The sequence below is a fragment of the Protopterus annectens genome, chromosome 3.part0, assembly GCF_019279795.1.
Source record: "Protopterus annectens isolate FY-2018-M chromosome 3.part0, PAN1.0, whole genome shotgun sequence".
Taxonomy (NCBI): Eukaryota; Metazoa; Chordata; order Ceratodontiformes; family Protopteridae; genus Protopterus; species Protopterus annectens.
The window spans coordinates 241,507,957-241,523,569 of record NC_056731.1 but is presented as its reverse complement, the minus strand read 5'-3'; the positions used below and the strand labels follow the sequence as shown (position 1 = coordinate 241,523,569).

At 42.3% G+C, this 15,613-nt stretch overlaps 1 protein-coding gene across 1 annotated transcript in view; it reads right to left on the bottom strand.

The window, feature by feature from the left end:
• Nucleotides 1–15,613, bottom strand: part of SNX13 (sorting nexin 13) — a 1,298,295-nt gene that overhangs the window by 805,820 nt on the left and 476,862 nt on the right. Inside the window, 1 exon segment of the mRNA XM_044065560.1 lies at nucleotides 14,257–14,287. Within this exon segment, the coding sequence (XP_043921495.1) occupies nucleotides 14,257–14,287 (31 nt within the window).

The window sequence follows — 15,613 nt, the reverse complement described above, 5'->3', positions numbered from 1 at the left end:
GCTTAGTAGGGAGATAACCAAGGATTTGTTAGAGGGTTCTTATTTAGGATAGTACTTTTCTTAGCGACAGCCATTGTTCATTAGGGACATGGGAACCAGACAAAGGGTAAATTTATGATTTCTCATCCAGCTGTCAATGTTTCATTTGAACAGGGTCAGGATGAACATTGTTTACACAGGGAACTCCATTCCACAGTGCGGGGATCCTTTGGGACATTTTGGTCTCTCAAACATGTTGTTTATTTCACAATGAAGCTACGATCCCAAGATGTTGTGCTGTTAGTTTTGTGCATGTGCACTAGATCCATCAGGGCTGATTCTGAGGAAGCCCTGTAAGCCAGGCAAAGATCCCTTCTAAGCAGCCTATAGGAAACTAAATACAGAGACAGAACCTTTAACCAATTATTGAAGGATAAGATATTCATGCCTTGAAATCTCCTGGTGAGAAAGCTTTGCTGGCTTTGGAACTGCTGCAAGTGTCTGGTTAGAGGCATGAAAAAGGGGGCACTATATTCAGTAAGTCTGATAAGGGCTGTGTAGAGTTGTCCTGCAACTTCCTTGCACCTGGATGACATACTTGTACCTATAAGTGGAGCAACACAGAATGATTTTCATACCGTCTTATCTACATGTTGGTCAAAGGTGATATTGCTGTCTACATATGTTCCCAGATCCCTTACTACTGGGTCGAGTATTAGGAGTATTTTATCAATGTAGTAATTACCTTGGTTAACAGTTTCTCAAATGGTGTTTTAGTGCATGTTTTGACATTGAGTTTTAGGTCATACCTTTGCCACTAGCCATTTGTCTGCCCTCCTGCAAGATGTTGGTTAGCTCCCAATTTACAGTCATCTGCCTTGAGCATTAGTAGTGACTACTGAGAAATAGATGCCAAACAGGAGTGGGCCCAGCATGAAGCTCTGAGGTACTCCCACTAGTGAGTGGTCTCTTGGTGGAGGTGGTCTCACTAATCCTGACTTCTTGAGTTTTGTCTGTGAGCCAGCCTGCAATCCAGCAAGTTAAGTAAAGATTTACACCTAGCTCAGGAAAGCTTGTCAATAAAGTCTAAGTGGGTTATTGAATTGACTGCCTCAGTTAGGTCAAGACACAGTATGCACTGTTTTATCCTTGTCCATGCCTTGGTGACTCTCTCGAAGTCTACCAGGTTAAGAAGGAGTGACCTTTCATTAACAAAGACAAATTGAGATGGTCCCCCATCAATGTGGAATTGTATGCTACCATCTACAGTGTGTCTAGCATGAGGTCTGATGGAAAGGCTGTTAGAGCCAAATGGATTGCCAACATTTCTTTGAAAATGATGTTTAGCTTCTCAGAAAGAAGTCCTCAGGCTTAAACCTTCAGATTTTGCTGACTGACTCATTGTGCATAATCCAGAGTCTGTGATGAGCAAATTGCTTGACACTAAAGAAACAAATGTCTTGTAGTGGTAAACTGGTTTTGCAAAGAATAAAATTATTTCAACAGAGCTAAAAACAATGACAAAGTGAACTCTACAAGTTGAGAGATCTGGTTCAAAAGACTGTACAGCAACCTGGGTGGGCTGGTGTGACAAAAGAGATGATTTTTCTGTGCTGTGATATAGAATCAGAATTGCCTAGACATGTTAAGGCCTTGCTGTGTCTAAACATGGTGGCTGTCAAAAAAAACAAATTACTAGAAAACGGAAAACAAAATCTAAACCAACTGCATTAGAAGCAGTGAATATAGTAACCGATACAAAACAACTGGAACTGAAATCCTTAGAAAAGGGTAGGCGCAAACTACATACAGGGTAGGAATGAGGTTTAAAAGAAGGCAAGACTTAAATGAGCCATGTAATGTTTGACTGAAAACAACTGGTAAGTTAAGTGATGTATAATGTTTGCAACTGGGAGCATCAGTATAATTTGTGATGTAAAATGCTTGCAACTAGGATTGTGTCACTGTGTTTCATTTTCATTTATATAAGTGTATGATTGCTTAAGTCATAAGTGATGGTAAAAGATGTTACTTGTTTAAAAGAAAAGGGGAGGAATTGAATAATGTATGTAATATTGCTTAGGTTATATGATATATAGCAATATACGTAAACTATAATGCTTATTAATGTTAATTTAATACAATTTGATTACGTTTGTATAAATGTAAATTTGGATATGTCATAAGTGATAATTCAATAAAGGTGTTTAAAAAAAAAAAACAGACTGCACAGCAGCCAGTGAAATTTTCTCATAAGGAGTCCGATACCAAGAAAATGGAAAAAGACGAGGAATATTGATCCTTCACAAAAATATTCTTTGTCATCTGTTTCTGTTGAGAGAAATGAAGGAAACCTCTGTGTCAAAAGAGCTTAGGCCCCCAAAATGGCTGCTAAAAGTCTCCAACAGGGGAGATCATCTCATTTTTGAGGATGATGGACAACCACATGGACTGACAGCTTACCTAATTGGTAGGATAACTCAATGCAGATTAGTCTACACATTTTGCCAGATCAAATGTCAAGGTTATAAGCTACAATATTGGGAGGCCCTTACACAAAACTTAATTTGTGAGCTTTGTGAATGGGGACGATGAAGTAGGCATTCTGCATATCCACGACTACAAAAGGTCATTCTATGTCAAGACAGGTAGTACCGGCCTGAGTCCAGAGAGCACAGGAATAAAGCACAGACTTCGACCCAGGCAATCACGATTCAGTTAGCAGCCCCAACACTAAAGAAATCAATCAGTGAGGGGAAAGGGGTCTGTCCCACTTGTCACTCCCATGATGGGGGTAGGGAGAGTTGTATGCACACAGTACCTGTGCTAATTTCCATATCTCCAGTGGACACATTGAGTAGGTGTGATGCCCCTTGTGGGTTCTGGGAAAACCATCCCATGTGGTTCAGATCTTGAGACAAGGCTGCTCAAAGGGAATATCCATTGCAGAAGTGAGGATGGCCCTTTCTATATCAATCAAAAACAGGTCATCTACACGAAGGGCAAATGCACGGCTCAACAAGTATAGGATCCAAAGCAAAAAACAGAGCCAGCATACAGTGTTCAAAAATTTATTGTAATGAGAATTAAGTCATTACAAAAGTAAAAAAACAAACCGATTTCGGCAGGAATAAACACAGCCTTCCTCAGTGTTGGTTACATACATAGTGGTGAACAAGAATATATATACTCACACCCAAACACTCCTCATTAATCAATTTGGTTCAATCAAAGATTTTCATTAAGACCAGGCGGAAATAATGCCCCTAATTTGATTATCCACTTTTTTTCTTTGGTGTTCAGAATCGAGTGTAACCCAGTTTTGTTATGCTTGTTGCCAGCCATCCTATCAATTATAATAAAGGTGAATTTGGCAGAAGCATGTACTAAATGGTGTTTGTATAATGCATTATTCTGTCTCTTGTTTTTAATATTGCTGATATGTTCTGAAATCCTAATTTTGATTGGTCTGGATGTTTGTCCTACATAAAATGAACCACAATGGCAGGTGGCCAGATAAATGACCCAGTCAGTGCTACAGTTCGCGAAGAACCTGAGATCATGAACTACTGGACAATTTCTACTTGAGAATTGTTTAGTCTTATTGATCTTGTTACAGTTTGTGCAATGTCCACAAGGGTAGCAACCTATCAATGGGTCCCCTGTCATTGTTGTTTAGATAAGGTTGGGGTCATCATGCCTATGCCCATGTTTAAAGTGGTTAAAAAAAGAACCAAGGTTTTTTCCTTTGCGAAATGAAAAAAGGCATTTATCTGGTATAAGAGTGGATATATCTGGATCATATTTGAGAATGTTCCAGTGTCTTTCTACACTATCAATCAAATGATTGGAATTTCTAGCATACGTAGTCATAAATCTTAAAGTTGGGTCTCGATTAGGTTTGTGTTGATTACATTGCAGTAAGTGATCCCTATCAAAGGAATCGACCATGTGACTGGCAGCTAAGACATAGCCCATGCCGTAACCCCTAGACTTGAATCTATTGGTAAGGTCTCTCCTATGAATCTGGTGGGAGGAATCATTGGAACAGATACATTTAATTCTGATGAACTGAGATTTTGGGATGTTGCGTATGACATGTGGGGGGTGAAAACTAGAGGCATGGAGGATAGTGTTATACTCCCAGTGTTTTCTAAAGACCTCAGTGGATAAAGTATTGTCAGCCAGCTTGGTGACAGCAACATCCAGGAAAGTAATATTATGACGGTCATACTGGACAGAGAATTCCAGTCCCCAGATGTTATTGTTTAAATATTTGAGAAATTCATGTAGCATAACTACTTCCCCTGTCCAAACCAACCAGCAGTCGTCAAGGTAGCGTCTCCAGATGTCAATGTATGGTAGAAATGTATTGTTAATGGAATTATAAATAATATGATGTTCAACAAAGGCCATGAAGAGATCTGCATAGATGGGGGCAAATGATGCCCCCATAGCTGTGCCCTTGACCTGCCAGTAACATTTGTCCGAATACAGAAAGACATTGCTGGTAAGAACCAGTTTGGCTAACTCGATCAAGAAAGAGTTGAAAGATGATGGATATAAATCTGCCTTGTCCAACCAAAACGACAAGGCCTCAAGACCAGATTGGTGTGGAATGTTGGTGTATAACGAACAGACATCCAGGGTACATAATAACCAATTGTCTTCAAGCTGGCTATCGGAAACAATCTGAAGGAAACTAGTGGTATCATGTAGTCTTGAACGTATCATGCCCAATAAAGGTTTGAGATGTTTAGTAAGAAACAATGATAGCGGTTCTGTAATGTAGCCCCTTCCCGAAACAATTGGTCTGCCCGGAGGGTTTGAGGGGTCCTTGTGGATCTTGGGCAGGAAGTAAATGTATTGTGTGGATGGATCCTTGACAATAAGTTGTTGTGCAATGTCATTAGTTATGATACATTCATCTCTGGCCCAATATATAAATTCCTCTATTTGTTTTTGAAATCTAGATGTCGGATCAATACTCATCAAAGAATAATATTTAGGATCGGACAACTGTCTATTTGCCTCTTTGTCATAGGCACTCCAATTTAGGATCACCACGGCACCCCCCTTGTCAGCCGAAATAACAATATTTTCATTGTTTTGTAACTCAAAAATTGCTTCCCGTTCAGCTCGAGATACATTATTTGATTTGAAATGAATATCGGAACCAGAGAAATGAAGGTCATTGAGAATATTCTTCTGAAACTGTTGTACCAGTGGATGCATAGGTGGAACAAAAGTGGATTTGTGATATGTAAATCTGTCAATACCATCATGCCCAGAATCACCAAAAAATAATTTGAGATTCAGAGTTCTACAAAAAGAAACAACATCTTGGGCTAACAAATCCTCAGAGACCATGAAACCTGGTACAAAAGACAACCCTTTATTAAGGACCAGCAAGTGTGTTGAAGATAATACAAAATCAGATAAATTTAACACATTACTGTTTTGTAAAGTGCCTAATTCTCCATGACCATTTTCAGTAAACTTTCTATGTTCTTGTTTGCTGCCTGGTGGTCACTTGGGTTGAGCTTGGTTCTATTAATTTAAATTTAGTATTACTCTCCAGGGGTCACAGCCAGTATTATTTATTTTGTCAATCATTTGGGCTGTATTTGTCTGAATAACAGAATCTGATGCAATGTCCAATCCATTTTGAAATTGTTTGTTTGGAAATTGCCTTTCCTTGCACTCCAGGAGCGTATACTACAAATAGTTGGTCAGACTTTCTGTTTGCCTTTGTTCTGTCCAAGTAGTAGCGTAGTTGTCTGTGAATGTCCAAAGTGTGTAGCAGCTTTTCCCCTTTATTTTGAGGATTGGGGAAGAAAGTAGGCAGGTGAATTGCTTGATTTAGACACACCCTGGATATCACTTTTGGCATAAAAGAAGGATTGGTTCTTAAAGAAACCCTGTCCTGATGAAAAATGAGGAATGGAGGTACTGCCATGAGGGCCTGTATCTCCGAAACCCTTCTTGCTGAGGTAATTGCCAACAGGAAAACTGTTTTCCAGGAAAGAAATTGCAATTCTGAAGATGCTGCTGGTTCGAAAGGAGGAAGAGTTAATTTTTCCAACATGAAATTGAGGTCCCATGCAGGCACTGGTGGTTTTCTGGGAGGTTTGATATTCTTTATCCCTCTTAGAAATTGTCTTAGCAAAGGATGTGAAAACACAGGTGGATCAGTGTTGTATTTTGCTGAAATTGCCGAAGCGTGTATTTTTATGGAGGAATAGGAAAGTCCATTATGCAGCATGTCTGCCAAGTATTCCAATATCTGTGGGATGCTCATTACTGATGCATCCTGTCCCTTGTTGGTATTCCAGATATTGAATCTCTTCCATTTGGCTGAATAAGTCTTTCTGGTGGAAGGTCTGCGTGCTTCCAATAATATCTGTTGAACTTCCTTGGAGAGAGAGATATGAGGAGAAATCATGGGAGCCTCCAAGCTGTCAGCTGTAGAGTTTGCAGGTTGGGATGAACCGTCCTGTAATTGTGCTGAGTCAATAGTGGAGGCCATTGAGGCAGGGGCCACGGCTTGGTGCAAGTTATGCTCCTTAGTAATGGATACCAGTGCTGTCTTGGCCAATCTGGAGCTATTAAGATGCCTTTCAGTTGCTCTTCTTTGATCTTAAGTAACACTTTGGTCATTAATGGTAGAGGTGGGAATGCATAGATTGTTAGGGAGTTCCAGCTGAATGAGAGAGCATCTATTCTCCAGGCTTGTGAATGGTGTGTCCTCCAGCAGAACTTTTTCAGATGATGATTGAGGTGGGAGGCAAAGAGATCTATGTCCGGCCTCCTCCATGCCTGAGTTATTTGTGCAAAAATGTCTGGATGCAACATCCATTCATGCGGATCCAGGATGTTTCTGCTTAGACTGTCCGCCAGAACATTGTCCCTGCCCGGAACAAACTGGGATTGCAGCTGTATGTTCAGTTTCAGGGACTTTTCCCAAAGAGTCATTGTTAGTCTGCAAAGGGGGTATGAATGAGTACCTCTCTGCTTGTTTATGTACCACATAACAGTGGTGTTTGTCTGTCTTTATTAGTAGATGACCTTGTTGAAGAAATTTTCCGAAGGCCTCGATTGCATGTATTACTGCTAACATCTCTTTTTGATTGATGTGTAGATGCACTTCCTGGGGGTCCATTGCCCTTGAATGCATCTGCCCTCCATGTGCGCCCCCCATCCATGGTCTGAGGCGTCTGTTGTAATGGTTTGGCTTGTTTGAGGTTTGTTGAAAGGCATACCTTTGTTTAACTGGCTTGCTTGGGCCCACCACAAAAATTCCCTTTGTAGACATGGGATGAGTGGGATAATTGCTTCTAAGCTGTGGCTGTGTTGAGACCATAAACTTTTCAGGTACCATTGTAGTTTTCTCATGTGTAGTCTTGCCAGTGGAATCAGTAAAATGCAAGATGCCATGAAACCCAGGGCCTGCAGGATTTTCCTTGCAGTCATCTGGGTGAGCTTTGCTAGGCTTTTGAAGTAACGTGGTAATTGTTCTTGCTTCTCTTCTGTGAGGTAAGCCATTTGAGAATCTGTGTCTAGTTTGGCTCCTAGAAAAATTATTTGTTGGGATGGCAGTAGTCTTGATTTTTGTAAGTTGACTGTGTATCCCAAAGCCTGTAGTAAGTGAATGACATAGTTCAAGTTTCTTATCAAGGCTTGCTTGCTGTCCGCTTGTATAAGGCAGTCGCCAGATAAGAGTATATTTGTATCCCCTGGAGTCTGCAGTGTGCAATTACTGATGCCAGGCATTTAGTGAATACTCTGGGCGCAGTAGATAAGCCAAAAGGCAATGCTGAGAATTGATAATGCTCTGACCCTGCAAGAAATCTGAGGTATCTTCTGCAACTGTGTCTGATTGGGACATGCAGTTATGCCTCCTTGAGGTCCAGAGTAACCAGCCAAGACCCCTTGCCCAGCATGGGAAGGAGTTGCTGTAGCGTCAGCATTTTGAATTTTGGTACAATGAGAAACGTGTTTAGAGCGGACAAGTCCAGTATAGGCCTCCATTGCTTTTCTTTTCTTGGAACAAGGAACAGTCTTGAGTAAAATCCCTGGCCTTGTTCCTGAGGAGGAACCTTTTCTATTGCTTTGATTTGTCTCATCTTTGAAACTTGTTCGAATGCCTCTGCCCTTTGATTTTGTGGCAGGTTTGGCATGCCTTGCCTTGTTGGTAAAGTGTGGAAATGGAACCTGTAACCTTGGTCTATTATGTCCAGAATCCATTTGTCCTTTGTTAAAATGTGCCAATTTTTTGAAAATAAGGATAATTTTCCGCCTAAAGGTGCTTCTCTTTGAGCCTTGGTCGGCGGTGTCAAAGTCAAGTCATTGTGATTGTCCCTGTGGAGCAGGGGTGGTCCCTGCGCTACCTCTTTGATTAGACGGTTGCCATTGGCGTCCCCTGTAGGAGCCTCTGTATTGCTCTCTTCCTCAGGCACGCCTGTTTTTTCCCCTTTGAAACTTGTCAGTGTCCGGAAAGGACCAGTTCTTAGAAGGCCAATTCCTGCTGAACCTAGGTGGCTGAACCTGGAGGAAATCCTTGACTGTTTGCACTGATTTAGAATTTTCCTCAACTGATTTCAACACATCCTGAGCATTAGCACCAAATAGCTTGCGTTTTTCCAGAGGTGCATCTAGAAGCTTTGCTTTAACATGATCTGGCAATGCCTGTTCTTTCAACCATGCATGTCTACGTATGACAGCCCCTGTCATAGCTGCCCTACATGAAGCTTCCAATGCATCATAACCACACTGAAGAAAATGAGTGCTAGCCTGCTGTGTGTTATGGACCAAATCCCGCAAGGCCTTTCTATCTAAAGGCTCAGGAGAGGCTAACTTTTTCTGTAAATCATCCATCAAGAAATCCTGATACTGAAACATATGAAAAAGGCAATTAAGGGCCCTCATGGCAAGTGTGGTAGAGGTATAAACTTTTTTGCCCCACCTCTCCAGGGACCTAGCTTCCCTGTCTGAGGGCAAAGGATTTTTGGCCGTGGATGTGGCCACCCCTTTGGGCCCCTGGGAAATAGTTTCTAGATCAACAGAATGGGCCTTAAAGAAATGTTTGTGAGTTTCTGGAACCCTGTAGTATCTGTCTGGCTTGACAGGAGCAGGGGGGAGAGAATCAGGAGAAGCACTCGAATCTGAGTACACATCATCCAGTACATCTAACACTGGAGGGATAGCTAAAGGCCTATGTTGGGGAAGCTTAAGGAAGGTACAAAGCCGTTTCCTGGAGTCAGAGAATTCCTGGCCTTGCCACTGAAAATGCTCTCTCATGGAGTGGAGAATTTCCCCAAAAGAAATATCCTCAGGAGGAGAGGCAGAGGGAATAGATTCCTCCGCATCAGAATCCTTGTAGGCCTGGAAGGACTCTTCCTGGGTATCTGAGTGATCAGAGTCACCACAGGCTTCATCTGAAGAAAGGGCATCTGTATGCTGAACCCTGGCCCTTTTGTCAGGAGGTGGCTGAGAACCTCTGTCAGGATGGGCCTGGGAGCCTCTGATTAAAGAAATTAAATCTGCAGCTAAAGTCATGATTTGTTTATCAGTAGAGGGCTGAGGCAAAGCTTTAGGAGGGTGAGACTTAGCCTGGCTAGCAGCCTTAGCACGTGTGTAGGCCTTGATAGACATAGGGGGGCCTAGCTGCCCCACGTGCTGGAGTAACCCTGTCCACCGGTATGGTCTCAGGCAAATCTTGGGCTTCAGTTTCTGGAGGAAAATCAACAACCGGCACCGGCGCAGGCTCCGGGGCCGGAGTGAGCGGTAAAGCGGTGTCGTCGGTCCAGAGCGGTGGAACGGTGGAACAACTGCCTCAGAAGAGACCGATGCACTCGCGGTAGTTTTTGGCGTGGTGTCAGTGGAAGTCGCGGGCCGAGAATGTCGGTCCCGGTCCTTCCGTTTCTTGGAAATAGGAGGTGTCGGTTGTTCCGACGGCATGGTATAAGAGTATTTATCGCCAAAAAAGTCTTCAGCAAACTCTGCCCGGCGCCGTGTGCGCTTACTTAAGCAAGCACAGGCAGTACAGGCCGAGACGTTGTGGTCTGGGCCAAGGCAGTAAGAATGGAAGTCCTTATGAGGTATTTGTTTACCACAAGACAAACAGTTATTAACTTTTTCAGTTTTTTCTGACATCGACTGAGGCAAGAAAAAGATCCCCAACGGGGTACTTAGCTTTTTGATGACTTCGGATACGAAAAACACAGGAGCTGACCAACCGGCACTTGCAAACTGCTTCTGCTTCGGGCACCGCGCAGCAAGAAAGACTGAGGGAGATGGCATCGGCTGATGCTTTTATACCCCAGCCACTCTGACGTCGGGGAGGAGGAGACATCAGCTGACGCCGGACCCAGACTTTGGAATCCGGCCGACCGAGGGCTGCCTGAGGCAGGACAACCCATATGTAAGGACTGCAGTTGCATTCTTGAAGGACATCTCCTTCACACACCATGGAAGCTTATCTTTCTTATACATTTGAATGAAATCAGAAAGAGCTAACTATTTGTAAACTGAACATTCCTTCCATGTGGTGGAAAATGTCGGGCACACAGCAGAGGATGATGGAAGGACCTTGTTAGTGGTTATTACTGGGGAACAAATGCCACTCTTGCTCTGGAAGCTGTTACTTACGTTTTTTTGCCCACATAGTATTATTGCTGCTTTCTCTGAGATGGTCTTTTCTCTTTTTATAGTTCAGATCCGAATTGTTTTCCATAAAGGATCAAGATTTGCAAAATTTTTACTGAATATTTCAGAAAAGGGGAATGAAAGAACTGATCTTCACTAAGAGCGGACCAAAGACAGGTATTTGTCTAGTGGAGCATCTAAATAGCAGAGTTTTGAACTATGCATGTCTGCATTATAAAATAAAAAAAAACTATGCAATAACCACCCTGAAACAAGCAACAAGAGAAATTTGTCCACACTAATACATGGGCATCAACGACTTCTGATGTCTGCAGTTAAATTGTTCACCTTCCTTTTAGGAAATGAATATCTTCCCTAGGACAAATCCTCCACCTGCTTATATTTCCTCATTACTACAGGGGACATAGGAACCAACTGTCTATTTTCAGAATAGCAAATGTTTAAACTTTCTTTCCAGAGCTATGAAAAAGCCTACATGACCAGTCATCAAGAAGAATGTTTACAGCAATTTTCTTTCTCAACACCTTAGATATAGATAGGTTTATGACAGATGGATTTTCAACAGGATTTTTGTATTATAATCATCATTACTGTGAACTTGTGGTACATTACGCCCTCTTGTATTTAAGTACTAAAGCAGACAGCCAAAGTAATTACTCCTATTCTGCTGCCAACACCTGGAAGAGAACCTATTAACATTAGAGACAATTCTAATATATTAGATTTAAACATGTACAAAATTTTTAAATCGTGAATCTGCTCTTGTTCGACACCTGACTAAAAGTATGCCACCTCCCATCTTATTACACCCTCCAGAAACTACCTCACACTCTGAACTCGCTTCTCCTATTTCCTAACATTCATTCTCCTGTTTTTCTTATTATTACTCTTTACATATTTCTGAAGTAATATACCCTTTCTCTGACCTATCTAATCTCTTATCGGCTACCTAAATACACTAACACCTTACATCATTCTTTTGTCTTTACCCTCTGTATTCTCTTAGTCTTTGTATTTTTCAACATCTGCATTAATCTTGTACCGAACCCATTTTGACAATGCATATCTTGCACTGCTCACTTTTCACTTGTATTCTCTTCTACAAAACAAACTCCTGTAGCAATGTAATATTTTTTATTAACAATGTGTTCACTGAAAGTCCCATATTAATATGCATATGAATATACAAGAACCAGGATACACCAGCACATGACTGAATTACGACAATTCTGTTAGATAAAACATTTACTGATGTAAGCACTTTCATGGTCGGAATGACCGTTTCTTTAGACCAATAATGTATACAGCTCGTTTCTTCAGACCAATAATGTATACAGCTCACAAACATTTTAAAATATTTAGACTCCTATCAAATGTTGTCATGAACCAAAAACATCCTATCAAATGCATTAAAACAAATTGCTGAGTCAGTGTAATTCAAGAATTTTATTGGTTACATTACAGTTTGTGATCATTGCTGATGCATTACAACTCATCAACCAATGATTTTATCTGTATATAGGTTTTCTCACCCTTTATTCTCACTGATGGGTCATTTTGCTAGTTTGAGGTTTTTAACAAAGCTCATGGGCCTCTTTTACCCATAATGCAACCCCCTAGCTTCCTCAGAGCTTGTTTGCCACTAGCAGTGACAAAGTAAAAATTTTATATATATATATATATATATATATATATATATATATATATATATGTGTGTGTGTGTGTGTGTGTGTGTGTATATCCCTCAAAAAATACACAAGTAAAGGAATTCTGAGGTTATATGGCCCTGTAATATCCTACTGTGCTACTCGATCTCCCAGGAGTATTGGCAAGGGGGTACGGTGGGAGGGTTGTGAGAATAAAGGGCATGATGGACAACACACATGGAATGGTATGGCAAGTACTTCTTCATGTGATGCTGTCAATCTCCTCTTTATTCTCACAGATGGGACCGCGTCACCAGCAACCTGACTATTGGGTGGCTCAGGGGAGAATATTCCTCAGAACCACAGAACCGAATAAGCCCTATTCCTAGAGGTCAAATCCACTTTGTAATGAATAATAAAGGTATGAGGTTTTGCCCGAGTTGCTACAGCATAGATGTTAGCCAATGGTAATCAAGCTTGAAATGCCACAGATGCAGCTACAGACCTTGTGGAATGAGCTATAACAGTATTTGGAAGTGGCCATACACTTGGTAAACACCCTGGGGGCTTTAGTGAGATCAAAGGGAAGAGCTTGATACCAGAAGTGACTGGCTCCTAGCCGAAGTGCAAGAACCTTCTGGATCACCTCTCCATTAGAATGTGGTAGTAAGTACCCTGAAGATCTATACAGCACATCTAATTGTCTTTCTCCAGGAAAGGAAGCATCGACTGCAGTGTACCATCCGGAACTTGGTCTTTTTTTTTTTACAGACATGTTTAGATTATTGAGGTCCAAAATGGGTCTCCAGTCCTGTTTTCTTTGGAACTAAAAAGAATCTTGAGTAAGCTCTGGATCATCTCTGGTCTGCAGGGACATCTTGGATGACTGTTTTCTTAGTAACTTTTGGATGTCTGATGTTGTTTGTTCCTTTTGACTGGGTGAACATCTGGAACCGATATGTTTATGGGAGCAGGGAAGGAGAAGTGAATGATACATCCTCTAGATATAATGTTCTGCACCCACTTGTCATTTATGTTTTGCCAGGTTTTGTGGTGCAGAGACAACAGCCTCAAGAGGTGGGCAATTGGGCACTCCTTCAGGAGCACTGGAAAAATCTACCAAAGAACGATTCTCTGGAGCCCTGATTTTGCAGGCCTCCTCTGTCACGAGGGCAGCATCATAAGGAACTTTCACCCTGTGTGTCTTGGAAAGATCTTTGAGATTTCCTGAACCACATTTTCCCACTACCTCTTTGACCTTTGGGAAAGGGTCTAGTAGGTGTGGAAAAGCGTACTCCAACGGCAGATAAGGTCTTACCTTCCTGTTCACACCTGGTGAGCATTTCTTTTACTTTTGGTCCAAAAAAGAGGATCCATCAAAGGATGTGTTAATGAAGAAAGACTTGAAGGGCTCCAGGAAATCATAACGATGCATCCAGGCCTGCCTCCTGAGAGAGATGCCTGAACCTGCTGGCCTACCCATTCCATCTGCTGCACATGATATAAGCTTCAAGGACAAGTTCACAACTGAATTTAGGGTGGCGAGCTGAGCATTATCTGCCACCACATCAGCTACAGCTCCTTGGAGGGAGTCTTGATTGTTCCTTTAGCAGGTCCCTCTGCAATCTAGTGAAATGGTTAAGATAATTCAGTGACCTCAAAGCAGAGGTCACTGACGAAAAGGTGTGCTCCTCATACTTATCCATGGTTCTGGAGTCTTTATTAGAAGGATGGATAGAAGAGCTGGTCTCAGAAAGCTCCTTTTTAGTGGCCACTGCCATGACCATGGCATCAACTGCTACACCTTTTGTCAAAATGTTCTTGCCCTTAGAGGCCGTAATATACTTATTTGGCCTCCTAGGAGTAGGATCTATGGTGTCTGGGGTCACCAAAGCCTTTCGAGAGTCTAACTCCACAAGCTCACTGAAAGGAGGGCTCAACCCAAGAGCTTGAAGGACAAGACACAAAGGCCTTCAGGTAAACAGACTCCTCGGCTGAAGGGGAGGTGGACTGTTAGTAACCTCTCTGCTTTAAGATTTCCGGGATGTCTCATAGGTTGGTAGTGGGCTAGCTGCCCGAAGGCATATATTAGCCCAGCCATGCTGTGCGGTATTCACTGCCCCTATAGTAGTTCCCTAGACCCTTGTACTAGCAACTAGTACCCTTGGCCCCTATCTAGTAGTGCTGTTGGTGTTGTGATCCCCAGTGTGAACTTTCTGTTACCCATCCACTCATCAAGGTTCCTCTTGAAGAGTGATAGTGAGGGACCCTGTTTCATAGGAAGGGAAGTCTCTGCGAAGGGAATCTATCCCTCCAGCATGTTCTATTCATTGTTGTGTTGAGGTTTATATCCGTAGAGCGTGTAGCTCGAGTAGATTTGGTTTTGCTAAGATGGAGCATGTTCAACAATTCTGGGTTGTACATGGCTCTGTACGTTAGACAGAGATTGCCTCTAAGAAAGCGGTATGCAACAGAGAACAGTCCTAGCTTTTTCAATCGTGCTGCATAGGGCAATTGTTTGAGGCCAGTAATCCTCTTGATTAGGTACTTCTGTGGTCTCTCCAGCTGCTGGAGATGTCTAGCCAGGTATATTCCAATTGGTGCATTGTACTCAATAATGGGTCTGATGAGGGAAGAGTAGAGGGCCACCATTACAGCCTTAGATCTTGATGCAAACCCTTTCTTGATCAGATGGGTCACATAGAAGGATTTTCTAAACACTTTGGCAACATGGTTATCAAAGGAAAGCCGACTATCTACTTGGGTCCCTAGATCCCTAATTTCTTCTTCAGATTTCAGGGGATTACCTCCTATGTTGTAGTTTGCGGGTTTTTCCAAAGGGGATTACTACGCATTTTTTTTGCATTTACCTTGAGACCATGGCTTTGACACCATGCAGTCTCATTTAGGCCCTTCTGGAGGATCTCCATGTCGGCCAGAGACTCTATTATAGCACCCAGTTTGCAGTCGCCCGCAAACTTAGTCAGCCACAGCCCTTCCGTGCTTGCCTGTACTTCTGAGAAGTATATGCTAAACAGGAGGGGCCCCAGGGCACATTTCTCCAAAAGAGAAATATTCAGGAGGTGACCGTGAGGACCCTTCTGCTTCACTGAGGTCAGTATCAGATGTGACGGACTCCCCTGGGGAGTAGAGATGCTTCCTCTTGCATGTCCTCTTCTGATGGACTTCCACAGTGGGATATTTTGGGGAGGTTTAAGAAGGGGGGGGGAAGGAGTCCCCTGCTGGACATTCTGAGGCCTAGGGTTTCTGCGGACCTGTGAAGAGGGTAGGTGAGAAGACAGACACCTGGACAGAGCTTG